Source organism: Silene latifolia, chromosome 6, assembly GCF_048544455.1.
Source record: "Silene latifolia isolate original U9 population chromosome 6, ASM4854445v1, whole genome shotgun sequence".
Lineage (NCBI taxonomy): Eukaryota > Viridiplantae > Streptophyta > Magnoliopsida > Caryophyllales > Caryophyllaceae > Silene > Silene latifolia.
The window spans coordinates 77,312,189-77,336,622 of NC_133531.1; the positions used below are offsets into that span (position 1 = coordinate 77,312,189).

At 37.1% G+C, this 24,434-nt stretch overlaps 1 protein-coding gene across 1 annotated transcript in view; it reads right to left on the reverse strand.

Moving 5' to 3' along the window:
* Positions 1 to 24,434, reverse strand: part of LOC141588251 (uncharacterized) — a 69,546-nt gene that overhangs the window by 26,665 nt on the left and 18,447 nt on the right. The window contains exons 2-4 of the mRNA XM_074409702.1: positions 15,250 to 15,301; positions 14,870 to 15,113; positions 14,560 to 14,730 (exon numbers count right to left, since the gene is read on the reverse strand). Coding sequence (XP_074265803.1) covers positions 14,560 to 14,730; positions 14,870 to 15,113; positions 15,250 to 15,301 — 467 coding nt within the window. The remainder of the gene's footprint in view (positions 1 to 14,559; positions 14,731 to 14,869; positions 15,114 to 15,249; positions 15,302 to 24,434) is intronic.

Sequence of the window (24,434 nt, forward strand, 5' to 3'; positions counted from 1 at the left end):
GTTTTTGAACATTATGAGTGTCATGGTATTTTTCCAGAATGTTCATGAGTTTAAATTTCAAATTTTGAATTTAATTGAAATTTTGTGATTTATTTGAAGTTTATAGCTTATTTTTGTAATTTTTAGTCCATTAATGAACAATTTTATAAATATGAGTTAATTATGGTCAAATTATTAGTGAAGACTAAATTTTGAGTCCTAAGAGGTTAGGGTAATTAACTTATGCATAAATATGAATATATGTATTTTTTTTGTGATTGTAAAATGTTGAAACACGCAAATCCGTAAAAACCGAGTAATATACGATATTGGCTAATTAAAGGCGATTTAGCATAAAATTCGGCATGTTCATACATATTATAATGCTGCATTTTCTTTATGATTGTCATAATTTTAATTTATGTATTTTTTGAATTATGTAATTTTACTTAGTATGGCCTTAGATTTTAATTGGTATTTCCCGAAATGTATGGGAATATCGATTCGGTTGTAATTTTATTGTGATCTCGTATCACCGTTTTGTAATTTAATAGATTTATTTTATTTTAGTTACAAATGTATAATAGGAAATTATGTAATTTATTATGTAATTTAAATTCATCTCGGAGTTTCCAAAGACGGATTTCTTCAAGATGGCGATACATAAAGACGGTGTTACCTCGAGATGCGTGCCACAACCGAAGTTCAAGGGACCAATGGAGTTGGTTTCCGAATATGTAATAGTTAAATAGTTTTTCTATTCTAGGAAAGACCATACTAGGATTTATTTATTTTTATGCTTGCATTTTATTTTATGTCGCATGCATCGCTAAATCGCCATAACTAAAACATGCATCTTCTTTTATCGAGTTTATCGACCGTGTCAATTAGAATTATCGTAGTTCACCGCTTTAGTTCACTTAAAACGTGATAGATAATAAATTGACATGACCTCTCGCGAAAACAATTAATTGAGACATAGCCTTACCAAATAGTAGAAACCATGAAAACCTATTTCGCGAGGGAGTGCGCTCGGCCCCACCGGGGTACAAACCTTGTTATGTAGGGGAAGTGGGTGATAAATGTCTATCCACCGAGTTCATGTTGATAAGGGATGTATCGGCCCCACCGTGCTCTTGTCGGATGTGTTTTGGGCTAAAGATAAATGTTAATGTAATATTATCGACCAAGAGTTCTAAAAGTAGAATCGATTAAACGTTAATCCACTGAGTTATATTGATAAAGGATGTATCGGCCCCACCGTGCCTAAGTCAATATGAATTTGGGTCTTGGAATCATTTATCATAGTTGGGTAGAGGTCACTATGTAAATGCTATACTTGTTTTTCAAGTATTAATAAAACGATAAATGTTAAGTTTTCCACTATTCCGTTTTTATATTGTTCTATTTCTTTACCACAATTCATATACGATATCATTTCGATTTTGATACAAATCTCCATTAAAACATCGTAACTAAAGACAAATTTTAAATTTGCTTCTAAAACCTCAAACGAACCATTGCTAAGGATCTCTTGTAAAGAGTATAGATTAAAGTTATTCATTATCAAACAGGTTTTTGATTCTAGACTAACACATCTACTTACCATGGATTGTTTTTCATGTACTTAAATGAATTAAGTACCTTGAAGCGATAAATTGTTTTGGTAATTAGTTTTGTCAAGAATTCGTAATTGACCAAAATAACGCAACCACTTCAATGAAAGTTTTAAGACTAAAACGAACAAATGAAGAGTAATCTTCATGAATTCAATTTTGCTTCTCAAAGCAAAGACTCATTGAAATGAGTGGGAGCATTCTCTTAAACCGTTAAGATGAGGACGAGGATCAAGAAGTAAAATTAGAATGGAATTGATACAAGGTTATGTTAAAAGTAAAGTTGTTGAGAATAACGATACTAAACCTATCAATCCCGACCGATAAAGTTTCCATTGTCTTAAATGTTAGACACGAGAAAGGAAACTACCCCAAATTATTGAAGAATCAACAAGTTAGTTGTGGGACATCTAATGGGACCTTCTTCGTTAAATGTTTATTTGATTAAACATAAATTTTGCTAGTATTACTTCGTCAATATTAGAAACCGGTGGTGGTTTTCATCATTATGTTTGATACATAGGATGATTAGAATATGACGACTAGCAACAATGAAGTCAAGAGATAGAGTCATTGTGTACTAAATCTAGTTTTCGGGTTTGGAGTTGTACTTAATTGTGACTATTAAGTACATAAACTCTAAATAAGAATACAATTTGTTAAAGATACAAAAGAGGTTTCACTTTTGTGACCCTATACACCATGATTTGATGTATGGCTAGCCCATCATCAAGGTGATTATATTCTAAACCAAACTAGAATGATATATCATGAAGATGATGCAAGACTCAAATTGGTAACCCAAGATTAAACCTTAATTTCTGGAATGATGAACGCAAAGAGTTATCGAGTACTCTTGAAACCATTAGATTGTTAATGGTATATGCGTATCTTGTATTCAAAGCAAGATGTCTCGTGCCTTTTGGTTGAAAAGGAGATCGAGGTTGTAAATCATCGATCCAAAATAGGTTGATCATTATCTTTTACCAACGATTTAAGTTGACACTAATATGTTCACTTAATAAGGTAAATAGAGAAATCTTCAAAGAATTTCAAAGAGTTCAAGGTATCACGATTTAGTCATGATGGGATTATCAAAGTGAAGACTTTGATATAAGCCAAATAAATTGTGACATAGTATCACAAATTAATCTCTCTTAACACGCATTATAGGATAATGAATGATTGGATAAGAATTCAAACGCTATTCGATAAGGTTTGGACTTCGATCAAGTTACTTTGAGTTACTTGATCCTTTTGGGGATTTTATCATTTTGTCTAGAATCATATGAGATATGAAATGGTAAGGGTACCATGTTTGTAAGTTTTCACAAGAAACAAATGCTCATTTTTCCCTTTTCATTATCACGAGTACACCGGGTTTGTGGCTCGTGAAGCTGTCTTTCTAAAATACAAGTTTATTTCTAGAAGACAGAGTGGGAGAAATTATTCAAGAGCCGCAAAGAATGCCACAGCGAATGTTATGTCGCAAGAAACTGGTCTTTCTTGGCTACATGAGTCGTTTTGTGTAAGACATTGTTTCTTCAAAACCTAGGAGGTTAAATTCGTCACTTGTTAAAAATGATGAATTCATGCTACTTTTAAGAAATTAAAGAGCTTATAACTTACAAAAGAAATTGTTTGATTCAAGTTGATTACTTCTAGAAAGTAATGAACATATGACTTACATAAGAGTGTTTAAGTCACAACTCAATACAAGGCTTAGAGCCATGCATGAAAATCCGAAATAAAAGGGCTTGATTAGTGACAAAGGGTTTTGCACTAATAAAGAGAGATTTCAAAGTAAGATTGGTTGCAAAGAGTTTTGCACTAATTAAAATGCTTAAGTCTATTTGGATCTTCTTAGGGATTGTGTTTCATTATGAGGATACGCATACAACATGAGAATCTAAAACCCACTTCTTCAAAAGAAGGAATGTATTCAATACATGTCATGAGTTTTTTAGATTCTTGCAATCCTAAGATAATGTGCAACTTAAGAGATGGTCTTAAGTAGGACATCAATGAGTTGGAATCAATGTTTTGATCATATTATAAAACTTTTCTCGATAAGTCGAGAAGTTGTTTTTATACATGAAGTTTAGTGAGAGTTACGGTAATTTTAATTAGTCTTATATGTGGATGACATATTGATCATTGCGAATGATTTAAGACTTTTGGAGTATTATAATACATCTTGAATATCCGGATTTATGAAGATAAATCCACATGATATTAGCGTCAGTAAGAAGTCTTATGTTGATAAGATTCATGACTAGTTCAATTAAATTGAACATATTTGATTGATTTCATTTGCTTCCGCTGCCGAATCAATTAAAAAGAAATGATGTATAACACTTCATATGCTTTGAGTATGATGAATTGTTTTCAAAAATCGAATTTAAGTTATCTTTACCAAGTAAGCTATAAAGATTACCCTTAAGTGCTTGCAGAAGCATTAAGGAAGTAAAGCAAAGTGTTTATGATGCAATATTGTGTAAGGGTGTTACACAAGTGACAATTGACAATTGAGATTGCGCATGGTTTCCGACAAAACCATAATCAAAACACATTAGGATGGTTAAGATACCATTGTGGCAATGTTAATTAAGAAGTAGATTTTCTAGAATCGTTCTAGGCAATAAAGAACAATGAGAGATATTTATAACGGAAATTGAGTACACTTGAGATCATGAGATGTGCAAGAAGGATGAGTCCCGCACACTGTGAAAACAGTGGGAGCTATTCTTAGGCTAAAGGGCCTATGTCTTGATTGGATCTCGACACGTACTCAGAAAGTTTTGTAATGCAAATGTATACATTACAAAGGAAAACGAGTATGTAGTGAGGTTGAGTAAGGTACAAGAAATTGATAAAACCTACTAACCAAAGCCTTCTCAAAGGCTAAACATGATGAGTCATGTCATTTCAATTGAATTGAAATGAACAACTACGTGCAAGATCAAATTAGATTATAGAACATGAAATAGTAATCAGGCATTGACTATTCATATGTGATAATCGCATTTGTCGTTCGAGTTTTACTTTAGAACTCTTTTATTATACTTTGTTACATCCAAACGGGTTGTAGAGACAATTGAACCCCGTTAAAGTGAACACGGATTAGCATTGTATTCGCCCATAGTCACTTATATGAGGTGACGTCTCGAAGTGACTAGAGTGTGATGCGATTGATGGCAAGTTCAAGTGCCATAGAGTCATGTGAGATGACTAGTCGATCACATAGGCGATCATTAGGAACACTTTGTCGGGCAGTGACCGCTTATAGAGTTCTGGCAAATTTATAAAGCCTGGTCGTGGCGAGAGCTACTATAGTATTCTAATGAGTCGATTCTTTGACTAAAGACTGTTCACCTAAAATGGCACAGTTTCAGATTAACTTTGATTTGTGTTACTACGACCTTCGTAAATGGGGTCAAATGGGCATATTTTGGGTTATGATGGCTGTGGCTAGTCGAAGGGAATAAGTGCGATAAGAATTGTCCACCCCCTTGTCAGGGTTAAAACAATATCTCAGGGCCACTCGAGGAGTAATGAACTGGAAATGCGTGGCCATGCTCGAAAGGTATCTATGATAGATAAATCCGGTCAATTAGTTATTCTCCAGATCGAGGAAACCACTCTCGATATGATCACTTGCAAGTACGACCCGAAAGACACCTTGCATTGAGTGGGAGATAGTAATAGGACAAGAGAATTGGTGACGCACACTTGTCGAGGACAAGTGGGAGATTGTTGGGAAATGTGTCCTCAACAATAGTGCGATCACACGATTTAAATATCATTATTAAATCTCATTACAAGAATACGCTTGGGATGATTCTATTATATATAGTCAACTGACCAACATTTATCGGTAATGATTGGCTGACTAGAGTTTGACATTACTGTCGTTTGACGGTGGTGGTCAGTTGATCCCTTGTGGTCACACCTAAAGGACGATTCCCATAATAGAAAAGATTAATTAATTGTATGACAATACGAGTTAATTAATTCCTTAAAATTGACTAAAAGGTAGTCGAACAAATTATTTAGAGAGAGTTCGAGTTTTGAACTCAAGGCTCGGAAATTATTATTTTTATTATGCGATAATTGAATAGTAATTTATTTGAGACAGGAATTAATAATTAAGAGGTTAATTATTAAATTTGTACTAATCGATTAATGTGATTAATATTGGTACGTAAAATATATGTGCAAATGTACACGTATATTTGCGGAGTGATGTTAGACGAAATTAATTGGGAATTATTTAAAACATGACACGATGTTTAAAATAAATTACACGTATTTGTGCGACAAATATAAGAACCAAAATGGACCCGTAAATGGTTCATTTTGGACCGTGTAAAATGTGCCTTGAATTGTGTGCACTAGACAAAATTAGACACACATGAGACAAGCCATTGTTTTTGATAGGCTTTTGTCTTTTCAATAATTTTTCTCTAATCCATGCCAAAAGCTATTGGGCATAAATAACATCAAAATTGCACTCCCCATGCTCCTCTCTTTGAACCGTTCCTCCCTCATCTTTTAGGAGTGTGGTGTTTTTCATTTTTCATATGTTTTGAAAAGGAAATACTCTAACTTCTCTCTAAATACATAAAATTGTTTTTATGGAAATTTGTTCTTAATTTCTAATATATTCTCAAGATTACAAATGTAGTAATCATAAAATATTAGAATAATTTTAAGGTTACTTATATTATTATCTAGTTAATAATAGTGTAAGGATTATGGGATTAGTCTTGGGTGCAACTAATTGGAGGCATTCTACTTTGAGTGCTTGGAGGATCATCCTAACATATGGAAAGCTCAAGATTAAGTGGAGGAAGGAGTTCTCCACTTGTGCCCTTTATGATCCGATTTTTATGGTGAGAAAATTATTTTTCTTCCTTAAATTGTTTATAACTTTGCATGCATAAGATCACTTAAATTGTTTATAACTTTGCATGCATAAGATCACTTTTAATTTTATGAATATGTTAAGTATATATATCTACTTTTCCTTCACGGACTACCAGTTATGGAAGTCGATCGACTGGTCTTCATGGTCGATCGACCAACGCACGACTTACAGGAGCTACTGTTCAGCATTGTTCAGTCGATCGACCGGCTGCTATGGTCGATCGACCAAACCGTTAATTCTGACGTGAATTAATAGAACGAGATTTCCAAAGCCCATTGTATATTAGGTTTAGGAATAAGTGTTACGCGATATTCTATATAACGTAACCTAGGTTTTCAGAATAATGATCAAGCTTTAATCCAGTTTTTATACATTTTTTAGTTTATCATTGATAATTAGGGTTCTTAAGATTATTGTTCTTTCATTAATAAAGTTCTCTTTTTGCATTCGGTTTTGATCTTTCCTCTACAATTCCCATATACGGTATTCTTCTGTTCTTATATTCAGTTTTATTGCTTTCGTTCGTAGTATATAATTGCTAGGTTAGATCTACCGAAGCCAATTTATTGTTTTTTGTTAATCGTTCGTTTAATCAATTTGAGCATGAATTCGAATGTTTTAATTGTTAAGTTTATTGCTGTCATTATTTCCAGTATGAGTAGCTAAATCCCTTGTGCTAGGATGTAGGGAATCTGTAGCATAGGCGGCATTAGAATAGTAGACCTAGATCGCGCCACGGTCAATCGACCGCACACCTTGGTCGATCGACTGGCCACGAGCGATATGCTTCGTTTTAATTAATTTAATTTCCATATTTGACGAATCGAGTGCATGCGACTAGTTGAATGTTTAGGAATTGACCGACCCAATAAAGATCGAAAGATAGGGAAGGGAGATAGCCTACCTACTTATGACGACTAGATTTATGAGATCGAAAGATGAGTTAATCTAGCCTTTTTAGTCACTTTTCAGGACGAAAGTTAGTATTAGTGATATTAGGGACCTGTAGATAGATCGAAAGATGCTACCTGTTAAGAATGGACCGAGAGGACTTCTTAGTTTCCCGTCTCAGGTGATTGTTTTAGACCTACCTAGTATACTGCCGCCAAAACTAAAGTGAACCGACCATCTAAGCATCTTTTTAATATCCGTTTTCATCTATTAGCTTAGTTTACTTTTCATTCATTGCCATTTGTATAGAACAATTCAATCAAATCAAACCCCCACACACTGTTACCTCAAGACTAAAATCAGACATCTAATAATTGCATCGCCTCCCTATGGTTCGACCCTGACTGCCACTAGCTATAGTAGTAGTTTGGACTATAAATATTATTTTTGGTGCACACAACGACAGGCATCACTACTACCCCAATTTTTCCCACCAAAATCACCACATCAATATCCACAACAACCACCCACCCAATACCCACTTCATAATGAGTTTCAATTGCCACAATACAACCACTTTCACACTCATCCACAACAAGAAGATGAACCCATTCAAAATGTGATTCTCCAAATGATGGGAGATCACCAAAACTTCTTCAAACAAATGCTAGAGGAGAGCCAAAAGAGGGACAATGTTCTTCAAGGCATTGTTACCCAAGGTGAGGAATTGGAGATTCAAATTGCCCAAATGAAAGAATCCCAAGCAATCACTCCCCACCATTCCTTGGACATTGATCATGAATGTGAATTTGAAGTAGTAACCTTTGATATGGAAAATGAGAAGTGGGAAGAGCCAATCTTCTTGAGCTCTTGTTAGTATGAAAGTGTGGTGTTTGATGAAGAAGATATGAGGTTAAGTAAGCCAAATACTCTTAACCTTTGTGAGTATGAGGGTGTGACCTTTGATGTGAATATTGAGATGGTGGAGTAAGAATTAATGAAGAAGAATGATGCCCCCATTTATGATTCTTATGGAGATAGCGACAATGACAAGCCTATGGAAGAAGCTTATGCGGAATATATGTCTTGCATTGAAGAAGAGGAATGGAGTTGTGAGATTGCCTCACTTGAGGATCCCATCCTTGAGAAATTTGAGGTATGCTTCCATGAGGAAGATGAATGTCTCTTTCCTATTGACCATAAATACCTTTTCGCACCCACCATGGAACCTATGATTGTTGGAGATGATATGGTGGACCTTCTCCAAAAAGTCAAATCATCATATAAAGGGTACTTGGTGGAAAAGCTCAAGAACAAACTTGCAAATGAACGTGCTTGTGGAGATTTGGCACCCACAATTTCAACTCCTAAGGTATCGGATCATCAATGTTATGAGAATTCTCCTTCTACTTTGGAAGGATTGACAAATCAAAGTGCTATCATAATCACCGAACTTAGAGGAGAAGGTGGTAAGTGGAAGTCTCCGGACGAAAGTGAACCACATTTCATACCTTATGTTCACAAGAATCATGGGCTAGTTGGTTTGAAGCATTGCAAAGACTCAAGTGCCAAGGGCAAGGTGAATGAGAGAGTAAGTGTCAAGCTCCCTTGGCCAAGCTTCATATTGAATTGGAACAAACTGTATTCATGCTTGTTTGAAGATTGTGCTCAACCATTTGACCGGTTATTGAGAGCATTAAGCAACATGGACAACATCAATAACCATGGCAACAAGGATTGAGTTTGGTGGAGTCGTCACTCAAACCACCATTTGTAAGATACCCTTTCCTTTGACTTTGCATTACATTTCCACTTGCATTTAGTTATTTACATATACATTAGGCTTGCATTTGTATTATATTTCATATTGCATTTACATTAGTTAGTTTATATAGTATAGTTGCATTGTACTATATCTCACATGATTCATGTAGATAGTTGCATATAGATTAGAATTCATGCATAGTTACTAATGGCCAAACCTATTCATTTCTACACTAGCAATAGTGTTTAAATCGGTTTGGGGAGGTTTGATCATAGGTGACCATAGTTTACTAGAAATTATGCAGTTTAGATTGTATTCATTTGTTAGATATGTCATATAGAATTGCATTTAGTTAGAGCATGCATTCATTCATATCATATCATTGCATTTGTACTTTATTTCAAAAAAATCAAAAAAATCCAAAAACATGAATTTCTTTTTTCATTCCTAATCCTACATGTACATTGAGGACAATGTCCAAAATAAAGTGGGGGATGGGAATTTATATTCCAAAAATGCATAAAAATTGAAAAATTTCGAAAAATCACAAAAATATGTCTTTTAATATCATAAAAACAAAACCCATAAAAAATTTGAAAAATTGAAAAATCCAAAAACATGTTCATTTCCTTTGTAGTGTAGTCTTGTATATATTGTGTGTGTTCATCCTTTTCACATTGATCGACTATGCCACATACAAGACATGAGGATATTGAAGACCGCATGGTATGATCTTTCCAATCTCCTTTTTTCTCTTTATGTTAATGACTATGTGGCTATATTTTGATTGATGCGGTAAAAACAATGTGAATTTAGGATTGCATTTAGATTATTTGGCATACTAGTTGGTAGAATCATATGCATTAGGATCATATGCATTAGGATTGCATTTAGATTATTTGGCATACTAGTTGGTAGAATCATATGCATTAGGATCTTATATATATATATATATATATATATATAAAATTGGGTTGAAACGCTGTGGATGCGACACGTGTCAACCCAGCATTAAATACGAATATTAATTACAGCCGAACATTAAATATAAACATAATAAATGCGGTATAAATCTCAACAAAATATTAATTATAGTTTAATAAATTATATTATAAAATTATATTAAATAATTACGATGATTTGATTCTAAATTTACTAAAAAGATATTTTGATAAAAATTATAAAATGTAAATAAGTACGTTCATTGTGAAAAATGCTTTCAATTGAGTATAATTTTCATTATATTTATTGAAATATTTATTTTGATATATAGAGATGATTAAAGTGAGTGTTTCACAATGTTTTACATTTACGTAAAAAACATTTTGAGAAAGTTATAAGACTTAGACTATTATATCCATTAAGAAAAATATATTTGGAAGAGTAATTGTATATATTAGAAACACAACTTTAAAAAAAACTACTAAGAGATTGGTTTTTATAGTGTGTGAATGAAAAAAATTATATTAGACAAATTGAATATATATGAGATTTTGATAGGTTTCAATAGTGTGATAATGAGTATGTGTACGAGTGTGTATGTACATAGTGATCGCGAGTGCATTTGAATAATCAAAACAAAAGTAACGATTATTAAGTAATATAATATTATAAACGACATGAAAAAGTAGAAAACACGTTACATTTTTCTATAATATCTTTAATTAAATATGTATAAGTCTAATATAAAATATTGATTATGACTAACCAAATACTCCGTATTACTTTTAGTTAAATATTTTATAGGTTATCTTTTAAATACTTTGAAGTTAAACATCAAAAAATAATATTTGAGAAAGTTCAACCTATTATATTTACAGGTAAACTCTTAAACATTATTATATATAGTTGTTTAAAGAAACAAAAGGTGCAAATTTCTCATATATATGTTTGACTCATATCACATGCAAGACACAATCAAAATATTTGAATAAATTGAGTTTGAACCCTATATGTTTGATAGATAAATGTCACATGTTATACACAAAAAATTTAAAAATTACATAAAAGTATGTTCACATCATTTTAGACAAATATTAATTGATTTGAAACATAAAGTATCGTGAAATGATATAATTTGAGAACTTATTGTTGATTTTTGTATTATTTGAATAAATTTTATTTTGATTAATATGATATTTCACCACTCACAAATTTATTTATAAAACGTTGATCATGCATAATTAATTATCACTTATTAGTTTTAATTAAAACTGTTTTTTTATATTATTTTAAAACATTGAAGTTAAACCTAAGAAAATTAAATTTGAGAAAAAATTATTTATAAGAGAAAATATTGAAGGTCATATATAAATTATATTGTTTTTTTTCAATTATAATCATAAAATTATAAAACAGGCCGCGCGAAGCGCGGGATACTACCTAGTGTATATATATTAGTTGCATCATGGCATGTAGTTGCATTTAGGAAAAATTTTGTGAAACGGTCTATTTGGGAAGCTTGACAAGTGTATATAGGCCCTAGTAGATGTTTTTTCTTCTTAAGACTTTGCTTGTTAGAATACTTGTAAAACACCCTAGGATGTGTCATGCTAATATCCTTTGACCCATGGATTAAGGCCTAGTCAAGAGTACCTTGTGGTGTGATAACTCCTTGGCTACCATTTATTCCAAGGTGACCCTTGAAACCATGCAACCAACCATCATCCATATTCTACCACATTTTGTCATCAAAAAGGGAATGGGCACAAAAACTATTCAAATTTGAGTTCAAGAAATGAAATGAAAAGTCAAAAAGTTTGCAATTGCATCAAAAAGAAAAGAGGAGTAACAAAAATGAAAACTCCTATACTTCAAATATAAGCACCGTCGTTACTAATTGGGGTGATTTTGAAAATGTTCAAAAGAAATGCAAGAAAAAGTTGAAATTGTCAAGTGTTGAAATGCCAAAAATCAAAAGAAATGGCAAAAAGAAAGTGTTCTCATATGTTATATGCCACAAGAAATTGGGGGGAAAAACAACAACAAAGCAAACTCCCATATGAAACTCAAATACTATTGATCCATTTTCCATCGTATCCACTTTTGTGCATGGTAGGGAGGGGAAGACCCTTCTTCTTGTCTAGGCAAGAAGGAGAATTCCGCGATCCTCCAGTGTTTCTAACACCATAGGGAGTCTATTCTTGACAAAAGCATTTAACGATTGAGGACAAAGGTACCCTAGCTTGACACAACTTGGAGGTGATTTATTGGTATCCTTCTAGGCTTAGTAGTTTCAAGAAATTGTATCTATGAAGGAGTGTGTACCCTTGAATTGCTTCCCCTTTAGATAATTTCCGCCACTTAGATGAGGAAAGTGGCTATTCTTTTGTAGATGCATCCATTACTTGATTTTGTGTGCTTTAATGATTGGATGTGTCGCCATTTTAGCAAGACCCACCTTGCCTTAAAAGAAGGCATCCTACCTCATGGTTGTCTTGTTGTGAGTTGAAGGGGTGAAGTGAGACCCGCTAATTATCTCATATCGGTTATATTATTAGGATAGTTTAAATAAAGGTCTAATTTTTGTCACCTCTTTACTCGGGACGAGTAAAGGTTCGGTTTGGGGATATTTGATGTGAACATTATTTGCGCACATTTAGTCCCCTAATTGAACCTATTTTACATACTTTTATAACATTTCATGACCATTTTATCCGTCAAATGCTTTCTATTTTGCTTTCCTAGTGCATTTTATATGTTTTATAGGAAAAGAGATAATAAGGCGGAAATTCCGTCTTTGGCGCATATTTGAAAGCTTGTTGACGATATTTGATGGACTAAGTACGAATAGGAGGCAAGAATGATGACCAAGGAAGTAGAAATAAAGAGTATATAGAGGCATCTTAGGCTAAAAAGCAAGGATGACGAGAAGGAAGACATTGCAAGAAGAAATTGCTCGAAAACAAAACCAAGGGTTGCTCCTTTGGCTCTGAAAGTATTCTAGATGAAAAGGCGTCGAAAAATCAAGCGATCTAGGCTTTTGAATCACTCCAATAGGAGTCCGGATGAGAAAATGACGTCCGTTTTACAATCCGAGTTCAAGTAAGGCATGATACAGCTCAACCCGCTCGGGACAAATCAATCAAGTTTCTTCTATTATTCTTTGCTTTATTATTTGGATCATCTTAAGTTGGTATAATTCTTTTACCCTTTACTCTTTATTGTTTATTTCCTCATTCTCTTATCATGTTTACACTTGTTGTGATGATTGACACCATTAATGACATATTTACCATGATAATAAGTGAGTAGTCTCTTAACTAGGATTAGTGGGTAATTAGGGGAAACCAACATGGGATTAATCATGCTTAATCTAATATGTTTTCATAATTAAATTTCTTGCTTGTTGTGATGTCAACCTATGCACATGTTATGTTTGATGAAATGCTAAGCCTATGAATCCTTGCATTTTTACCCATCTCTTATCTACTCAACAAGACTTGTAAGATATAAACCAACTCGAGTCTTGTAAGACCATGCATAGAAGTTGAATAGGAGGAAATTAAGTCGACTTGTAGGTGTTGTACAATCTAATCGATTCGGCTCCAGGACCCAACTCTTCTTATGAACCGTAAGACATAAACTAACTCGGTTCTTTTACAACAGTAATTGCTTGTAACTTTGTAAACATGTGTGTATGATCAACACCATGAATCCCCTATGACCCCATGACATCCTAGTGCTTTTAGTCATTTGTTTACATTTCTTAGTTCATTGTTTGCTTTAATTTATTGCTTGCATTAGTCTAGGACACAACTACGAACCCAAACAAATTGTGACACTAGCATAAATTGAGATAGATAGACATAGAACCCAAAGCACACCGTCCCATGGATCGACCTCGACTTACCACTAACTAGTTGTTTGTTGAGTATTATAAATGTGTTTGATTGGGTGTACAACGACACGCTCACATCACTAGACTACCAAAAAGTTCATTGATAAAAAAAAAACAACTTAATTATCGGTCACATTAATGACTTCCATTTATGGCACCTCCTCTGCCTGCTGACCTTCTGTTTCAGGTACCGCACCAGCTTGCATACCCTCAGCTGCCATACCATTCTGAGCTCCGTCGGCAGCATCTTGGGCATTCCAGCATCTCCACCAGCAGCTTGCTCAGCCAGTGCAGGAGAATTCACCTCCCCAACTTCAGGCATTAGTGCACTCAGATCAGGTTAGGTGGGATAAAGCATCTCCAGCTGTCTCTCCTCCTCCTCTATAACTTGTTGGGTGTGAGCCTCCTCAAGAGCAGCGCGCATCCCGCTGATTTTTCCCCGCCAGGTAGCATAGGCAACAACGTTGGTGGCCAGGGAGATCAGCTCGCCGATCTTCTCATCAGAACGCTTGAGGGAGTCAGAGAAGGTGCTGCACACCTCCTGAGTGCTTGCCAGCTGATCAGCCCCTTCCTTCAGCTTCTTCTTGGCAACAACAAGCTCAGCCTTTAATTCCACCACGTGCTCCTTCAGATCAGATCGCTGCTGTGCCAAGTCGGCAACTGTCCCCTTCAGCTCTTGGTTTTTGGCATTGGTGGCACGACTGGTGGTCTGCACTATGTTAATCATCTTCCTGTTGTAAAGTGCAGACTGGAGGGTCTGGGGCAGGAATAATCAAAAGTCAGCGAGAAGGATTTAAAAAATATATATATATGTATTTTGGAACAGGTAGAAGACGAAGATCACTTACCATAAAGGCATTGTGCACATCATTCTCAGCCATCTCCTCTGGAGAAAATTCCGAGAAAGCCTCTTTCAGAGGAGGGAAGAGCAACTGGTCGATCTCTGGCCAGTAGGGCACTTTATCAACATTCCCAAAACCTTCTGGGAAGTGTACAATAGTGCCTCCGCTAGCTAAAGCATGAGGACTGGCAGGAGGAGTAGGGGGATGGCGAGACAATGGGTCAACCTCCAAGGGCTCAGGTCCATCAGAACTAGAATGCGTAGGAGGAGTCTGGAAGTAGGCAGCAGGAGCACTCCTCTTGGAGGCGGATGCCACGTCAGGACTGGCAGAAGATCTCTTTCTTTTTGCGCTTTGGAGGATGATTTCTAAAGGATCAACTTTTGAACCTGCAAGCAGATATAATCTCAGGCGTCAAGATAATTAAAGCGTTAGTAAAAGCTACATGCAAACTGAAACAACTGTAGGAAGCTTACCAGAAGACATGCTGTGAGCTGACTGGAGAGGGTTGGAGGAGGAAGCAGGTGAGAAACCAGGAAGCAGGTCAGGAAACTTTATCTCGGATTCGGAGATACAAAACAACTTGCTGTGGGCACGGATCTGGGCACCAATGCGAGTCAGATAGCAGGGACCTGCACAAGGGCGATGAAGTAAGCTAGTAAGCAGCGGGATAAAAAAATCAGGTGACAGGGAGGCTACTTACTCGAAGTTATGACCCATTTCTCTAAAATGTAATCAGCAGGCGGCTGGATGGAGTCCTTCCTCATGAAGAAGAAGTCCTCAAACCATTTCTCATCTCGGGATTTAGACACATGCCTGAAGGGAGCCTCTCCACGGCCCCTGAGTGAGAATTGGCCCCTACCCAGGGACCTGATGTTGTACATATGGGCCAGATCGCCCAGGGAGATGGAATTACCACTGTTTTGACAAGCGGCCAAAGAGTAAAGAACAACCCTCCAGACAGTGGCGGAAATTTGTGCCATGGCGAAATTATTTGTAAAGATGAAGTCTTGGATGAGTTTGGGAAAAGGGAAACGTAGGCCATATCTAAACGGGTAAAGATAAAAACAAACCCATCCGGGACGAAGGGCATCAGCTTTCTGACCCGGTTCAGGGATGAGGATGTCCACCCCATCACCAAGACCAAGCAAGCGCTTGATTATGGGAATGTCAGCGGGAGTCAAGACGGAGTTGTAGTCATGGGGGTAAGTGAAGAGTCCCCGAGAAGGGAAGATTGGGTCAGGATTATGATCAGTGGGGGTCGAAGTTGATGAGGAGTGTCGGGTTTTGCCCATAGTGAAGAAAGAGAAAATGGAAATTAAGAAGAAAAGAGGAAGGAAGTACCTGGTGAAAGGGATGATGAAGGATGAAACAGTGGAGCCAGCGAGGTGAGAGAAGAGGGAGGTTAAGGGTTTTAGGAGAGAAAGGGGGAGTTTTTATGAAAAGTAATTAATGGAAGTGGGGGTGGAGGTTGAGATTATAAAGGAAGAGAGATGGAGTTGGGTGCGAGAAAAGAGGGGGAGGACGGCTGAAATTATGGGGTGCATGAAAAGGAGTGAAAATGGCGGCTTAGGGTTTTAACAGACGATTACGTAAAATTCCTTGCTCCACACCTTGAAGCGTACTTCGCAAGAAATTTGGGGCAAACTGTTTGGGCTAAAAATCACATAATAGGGAAATGCCCACTTAAACAAATAATGGGTCATAAGAAAAAGGATAAGGAGAAGGGGAGCCCATAGTTGGAGTAAAGCGCGGGGGGAAGGGGAGTAGGCTGGCATACGCGGGAAGAGACCGAAAGCCCACTGAAGGAGATGCTTGAAATTAGGAAAGAGGAGTTAGGGAGACGTTAGGGAGAAGTCAGGGAGATTAGGGAGAATTGAGGGAGACGACCAAACATGGAAAGAATTGTTATGGAAGTTATGTTCCCTTTTCATAATCAAGGAAGGATATGACTAGGATTCTTACCCTATAAATAGCAAAGGAGCAATCAAAAGAAGGACATTCACACATCCGCATTCATATTCACATACGCACACATTCATTCGCCAAGATCATACAAGCCTGATACCTCACGCCAGCAAGATTAGCATTACGATACAATTGTAATCATCCTCCTAATTAAAGCTAGTGCAATATTTGGCAGGGTACCGACCCTCCCGCGGTTGTTCCCACATTGGGTTTTCCGCGTCACCAAATCTCACGTGTTAATTTATATTTCGTACTTTATTTCTTTATTTAAATATCGTCATACAAACAAACTATCAAATATCCGACGAGTAAGACCGCGTTAACCCAAATCAACCAATCTGTTAAAAAATACCTAAACAACCAGCCTACCCCATTATCGTCGCAGTCATCGTCATCATCGCCATTGCCGCCGCCAGATCAATCCAGATTCTTCTCTTTAAAGAAGTAATAAACTCTCCTCTCGGTAGATTTTTTTTGTTTTTATAAGTATGCATTGTTATTATTTGTTTATTAATTTCTGTTTTAGATATGGTCCAAAAGCGGAAAAGAAACGATGGAAATGCGTCAGGCGACGACTCAGGTGATGAGAATAATTTACAACACAATGCGGGTCGAATGCGCCACAGGGTTTCCCTAGAAGCAATAAATTCAAAGATACCTAATCCTTTACAATGGGATAAAGATACGGGGCTGCCATATGGTGATTATGCCGGGTATTTTGCGAGTTGGATTGGTTTTTGTGTAAGACAATAAGTGCCTCTCGGTACGCCGTGTATCAGTGAACTGAGTAAAATACGGAACATTGTGCTAATAAGCAGAATCAAGGTATGTATATACAATAATAAATATTTTTGCTGAAATTAAGTTACTACTTGATATGTGTATTAGCCAAAACACTTGTACCAACTATGCTCCTCATATACGCAGTTAGCTTACGTTGTCCCCGAAAAGTATGATAAGTACCTAAAAACAAAGACAGGGGAAGCCCTCAGTTCTTGGAAGTTAAAGATTACTGATAAGCACTTGTTCAACAAGGAAACCAGGGAGATGATCAGACACCCACCAACAAAGAAGTATCCATATGCTAGTCAAGACCATTGGGATAGCTATATCGCTTATAGGCAGTCTGACAAGTTTAAGGTAACTTAATAATAATAAGTAAAGAAGAATACTTAGTTTAGTGTTTGGTCATGCTTACGTTTCTTGATACAATTTATTTGATGAAGGCTATAAGTGAGAGGAACAAGGCGAACATTTCAAAGAAAAAGACCATCTTTTACGGCTCCCGAGGTGGTTATAGATTTGTGGACAAGGCCCTCGGGAACTGCATCCGCGGGATCAACACTAGGCATAATCGACTCGAGGTTCTTTCGAATCGAATTAAGACAAATTAGAGTCGCCACCAAGTTTTTTGGGAACTTGGAACCGTTTAAGGCAACTTTACACCTTTCATCGAAAAGCATAAAGCCAATCGACTACGAGTGATTAAAGATAAAGACTTGTACCCTATATCACTCGATTTGAATGACTCTCGTAATCCAATGGTATTTAGACGGATCCACAAACCATAGATCTTGAGTAAGGGGTGAGGGTACGTGTTAGGAAGCCCATAAGGACACCTAACCCCGCCCATCGATAACGGCCTCTACTAAGTCAAGTATCGGATTTTAAACAAGGTCATAGCTACTACGATATATGATATGCAAACATCGTTTTTAAAACCCTAACATGTGAAGTTTCTATGTCGATTTAGATGCAACTAAACTAACTTTGTCAAAGTTGTAATTTAGCATGTGGTTTGATTGATCTAACAACATATAAACGAAACAAACAAGGCTTGATGGGAATGGGGGAGCCGTTGGGATCTACCCTATTACAACCCAGGCATTTCATGCCGACATAACGAGAAATTAAAGATACAACTCGATCTAAATACAACGCTATACACAAAACCGTACACGACGCATTACACGGCCATTCGGCCTAGGAAAACGTGCACAAGGGGGGTGGCCCACGGCTTACATGACTCACGGCCTTGGGTCACTCCTCGTAATGTGTGCTTTCACTTAATCTTATCGAATTAGACATTGGGTCACACACCAAAGCATGCATTAGCATAAATCGGGCCATGTTGCTTTAAACAACATGCGATTTACTACGCTCTTACTTGCATTGGGGCACAACCATCTAACCAAACAAGACTAAGGTTTTTGAAAGATGTTTTGACTCGATAAAAGAAAAACTAATTACAAACAAACTACCAAACATGACTCGATAAACAAAGTAATTACAAGATACGAAATAACGAGAGAAAGATAAGAAAATAACGAGAAAAGGACTACAAAGACACGGCCAAACACGGCCTACACGTTCTAGCCTACCCTAATCCTTAGGTTAGATTCATTAGGTTAGATAGATGATTGCGAAACGGGTTAGGAAACAAGTTAGAAAACAAGTTAGAAACGACGTTGATCGATTGAGATGATGTCACGCCAAGGTGTATTCTACACGGCCTAAAGGGGTCAAATTAGGTCAAGTTCGCTAATTAAATTAACTCGGCGAGTGTTAATAAGAAGGTGCTAATCACGCACTCTTATACTAGCGAGAAATTAAGTGAAAAGAGAGATGCGTTCAATTAGGTTATAGAATTGTTAGTTGATTTTTAAAGCTATGTCGATGTACCCTAACGTGTCTAATTAGGTTATTAAATTGATCTAATGTCATCTAAATGAGTTATATGTTAACAATCAGAGGTTGAACTAACATGTGAATGGTCCTAAGGTGGGTCGAATTACACGAAACAAAAGAGGGGTCAAAAGCGAAGAGCGAAGTTAGAATTCGTTTTATTAATGCCCTACCTTGAACACGAGGATATGTAAATGAGACGGGGGTTACGACCGACTAATGTAGCGGATTTCTTTCCCATTTCAAGTCAACGCGGGTGTTCATGGTGGTACTTTAACTCATACTCGGACTAAACTAGTTTCATAGTTAATGATAACGATCGATAAACAAAGTAAAACGAAACAATAAAAAACAAACATAAAAAAACGAAATAAAAGGGAGAAAGAGGAGGATTTGATGCACCCTCAACCTACATGTATCGTTGACACCGTCTTGGGTCGTAATAGAGGGTATATTTTATCTCGAGAGGCCGTCGTCGACGAAGAAACAAAGCAAACAACACGTTTTTTGCGAATCTGGACAACAACTTTCAAACTGCGATTTCTCTCTCGTTTCACGGTGAAAATTCGATTTAAAAGATGTTTTGAAAACTAGAAAGAGAGGAGAACAGAGATCTTGAAACAATCCCTGCTCTTTTTGAGTTATTGGGCACGAAAAACGAGCACAAACAGAACTGGACAGACAGGAAAAGCCGCGAAAACAGAGTGTATAACACTCGGTTTTTCGAGGGAATTCGTGTACTCTCAAGGGCAATTTGGCTCGTAAATCTTTGTCTAATGTGTAGATGGATGTTGTATGGTTAATTTGGAACAAGAAACTCGAATTTTAATGAAGGTTTGAAGGGAGAACGAAGGGTTTCCAAGAGGACACACAAACTGATTCTCAGTTTTGTATGTCGGTTTTGTCGAAGGTTTTTGAGAGGCAATTAGGGTTTGTTTCTGGAGTTTAAAGCTTGTAAGTGACATTAGTATGTATGGAGAACTTAGAGGAATGAATGTATGGTGAAGGGTGGGTATTTATAAGGAGTTAAAGTAGGGTTTGATAGGGCAACAAGCAGACGGGCTCCGTTTGCACATAGCTGCTGTCCAGCAGCTTTTGTGAGGGTTTGAGAGGCTTTGTGAGGGGTTTTCTTGGTGGTTAAGCTAAGGTAATATGGGTAGGATACTAGGGTATGGGTTAGGGTTAATGGGCACGGGTTTTGGTGGTGTTTGGAGCGGGTTTTGGGCTCGGGATTTGGCACGCAAAACAGGGGGGCTGCTCGTGTTTTTGCGGGCTGTTGGGGGGTGTTTGGGACAGGATTTGGGCCGTGGTTAAGGGGGGTCGAACTGGGGTTGGATGGGTAGAGGCTTAGGTTGGTTAGTGTACTCGAGATTCGTGCCAACTCTTAAATAAAACGGGCTCAAAAACCGAGCTATAATCGAGCTCCAAAACGCGTGTTTAAAACGAGCTTTTTTCGATTTTTTAAATCGATTTTTCAAATCGATTAACACATTAAAATAAATGATGTTTCAAATCAAATACACTCATAAAATGATTTTTCAAATCAAATATTTATTTTATTTTCAAAAAAATAAACTTGAGAAAATAAATTCAAAATAAAATAAAATGAATTCACCTTAAAAAAACTTTAAATTAAATATCATTTAAATTAATAAAATACTCCGTCGACAACGCTCATTCTACATCGTAAAACGAACCCAAATAATGACAATGACAACTAATAAATACATGTGTCCTATCATCATCGGGTGTTTGTCGGGTTCTCTATAAATTCCAATATCGACGGATACGGGTATCTACAGAGCCCCCACTTTGACTGAGGCTTGGACAAGGCGAAAGTCAAAGTATACCCCAGTCCCTCTCGACCGAGGATTCTCAAGGTCGTTTATAGTCCATTAGACTTGCGTATATAAGCTCGCCAGCCATAAGAAGAGATCATACCTGAAACTTCGTCGGGGATTAACTCTTGCTTCTGTTGCGTCGAATTATCATCGTTGGTCATCGACCCATAAATTGCATATATGGTGGGTTGAGCCTTATCCTCGGGCGCCTACGTATCCGTTTCTGACGGAATCAAACCCGCGTCGTAGTTCGGCAACTGCTGACACATGCCCAAAGTTTATCATCTGCTGGCATTTGTCCAAAATTCATCATTTGTTGACACTTGCCCAAAGCTTATCATCTGCTGGCGGGTGCCCAAACGGGACGGGACTTTCCGAGGAGGTTGCCGCCGCTTTCATCATTTGCTTTCAGCTAAGGAATTCTTCCATTTCATACTCTTGTATTGAATTGAAGTCTTGGCGGATGCCATCCTTTACATCTTGATAATGGTCTCTGAAGCCAACGCGCTTGAGCCCCCGATTTATAATGGCTCTAAAGTCGAAGACTTTAGAACCCCCAGTTGAAGCATTTCCTGCTATATTTGAAACACAAAAACGTACAAGCAATAATCATCACATAAGCACATTTGGATCATCGATCTTAAAATTGGATTATTTGAAAGATTGGGTCATCGACCCGAAAATTGAATTTGAAAATTTTGAATAATTGGGTCATCGACCCGCATTTCGAATTTGTCACCATTTAGAATATTGGGCCATCGTCCCTTCAAAAATTGAATTTTGAATTTTTGAATTTCGAAGGATTGGATCATCGACCCACAAAGATTCCACTACTTGGATCATCTATCCACAATTCGCAAAAAGTTTTTGGAATTTTGAAATTTCTTTTTTTTGAAATCGAACCTTGATGGGTGAGCATGAAATACGACTCAGACACTCCGTATGACCCGCAAACAACTTGGGCGTAGCCCGCTACCGTAAAACAAAAAAGGAAAATAAAACCGCAAGTGTGCACGGGTTTTAATTCAATTATTGACTTATTGGGGGTAGAAATGTAAATTTGCCATTCTGACGCCAAAAGATGACAAACGGGAATCACAAGGTCGTCGGACTTGGGACGAAGATTTCGTATGGCATGGTCGTGCTCCCGAGGGCACATGGGAATCAAGATCACTTGGCATTGACAGGGTGGATTAAACTCACGGAGCAACAACGTTGGCTTCGCCCAGACACTAAACACAGACTGATTTTATGAGAACACTTAGACATCACACATCACTCTTGTTGGGAACATTCTGTCACTCTTCTCCTCGCCTCCTTTCTTTTCAGCGAGTTTTCATCATTTCTTGCCACCGCCTTCTTTCTTTTCAGCGGGCTTTTACTATTTTTTGTTCCACGCCTTCTTTCTTTTCAGCCGGTTTTTCATATTTTATGTTCCCAACTCAAACCCACATCTATGTGACTCAGCATCTTTGCCTAAACCATTCGATAAAGCTCATTCTGAGACTCGATACTATTCATCCGAACCTATATCCTTATCCTAGCCTACATCGAGTGCTAAGACCGACTCAAACAAAGGTGGCTTCATTTGGACTTGGTTAAGACCCGTAAGAAACTGACAAAATGACAACTTGGATGATGGGTGGATTGAATCCCTTATTCTGAAGGACTGCCTACGTATTCGTGTGGAGAGAAATCAAATCCGACGTAGTTCGATCATGGTGCATAAACATGGCATTTTGATTGTGTGTACACACTCGAAGGTTTCACCTAAGGTATCATGTCATATCCCATTCTAACCTGTAAAGTACCGTTAAATCTCGTGTTGGGGTTAGGTGTAAAAGGCTTGGATCTTTTGGGATGTGGAGCTTGGTAATAACAAGTTGGAATGGTTAACCATCATTCTGAAGGTTTGTTTTGTGGTGCTAAGGCCAAGGGCTATGGCTGCTGATATGGTTGGAATAAGTGTCTCGGTTTTGATGAAATCCGAGTGCAAATGGGTTGGAAAACAATGTGGGTTCAAATCTCCATATCTGGACCCTAAAGGCTGGGTGTAACGGCACAAGCGGAATGATTCTCAAAATTCCCGATTATCCCCTTGTAACTGTCTCAGGAAGGACTTAGGGGTAAAGAGGTTACTACTTAAGCTTTTGGGCTTCGCCCAATGAACTTAAACTATGGGTACTTGACTTGAGTTCTAGCTTCTGTAACTTCGACATTCAACCAAAAGCGTTCTGCAATGACTTCAACATCTTTTTTCTTTTTTCTTTTTCTTTCATCTTTTTTTTTCATTTTTCTTTTTTTTTTCATTTTTTTTTTCATTTTTCTAATTTTTCTCTTTTTCTAATTAATCATTCTTTTTCATCTTTTTTCTCTTCTCTTCTTGAAAATGGTCTTCTATTCATTCCCTTAGTCATAAATGGATACACCTTGAAAACTGGGCTTCGCCAACTAATTTGGGTCATAACTAACAATTCCTTGTTAGAACGGGTTGGTTTCTTCTCTCTTCGAGATGGGATGATTTTTTTGGGGAAAAGGCTTGCCTTCCATCATCGATAGGGAAAACAAGGAGCTAGTCCGGGTTCGTCCTAGAATCATCTAAAAGCTTGTCAAAAGCACTGGTTCTGATGGAGGTTTTCTACCGCCAGACATGGAATAGGTAAAGGAATCAAACACAGGATCCTAGTGTACCTTACATTTTGAAATGGGACATATTTCTACCCCAGGGATACCTTTGAGTGTGTTGTGCATTTTATCATGTTTCCAGAATGATTGAGGATTGAAAACAAGACATATTTGGAAACGAAACTGCAACTTTTTTATTGGAATGTGAAATGCTTAACAGACTCGAAGAAACGATTCCTAGGACACATCCTAGGTCATCACGGAACAAACGACTCAAATCCAAAAAAAGAAAGTTCTAGACTCGACTCGACTAAGATAAGAAAACAGATCCCGACTCATAATTTTTCAAATCTGGTCTTGAGCTTTCTCTTGTTCAGCTGTCAGATTAGATGCCCGGCTCTGGTCCTTGATCCCTTTGATGGTCTGCCTCCATCCCGAGGTAGTCCTCTGAGGAT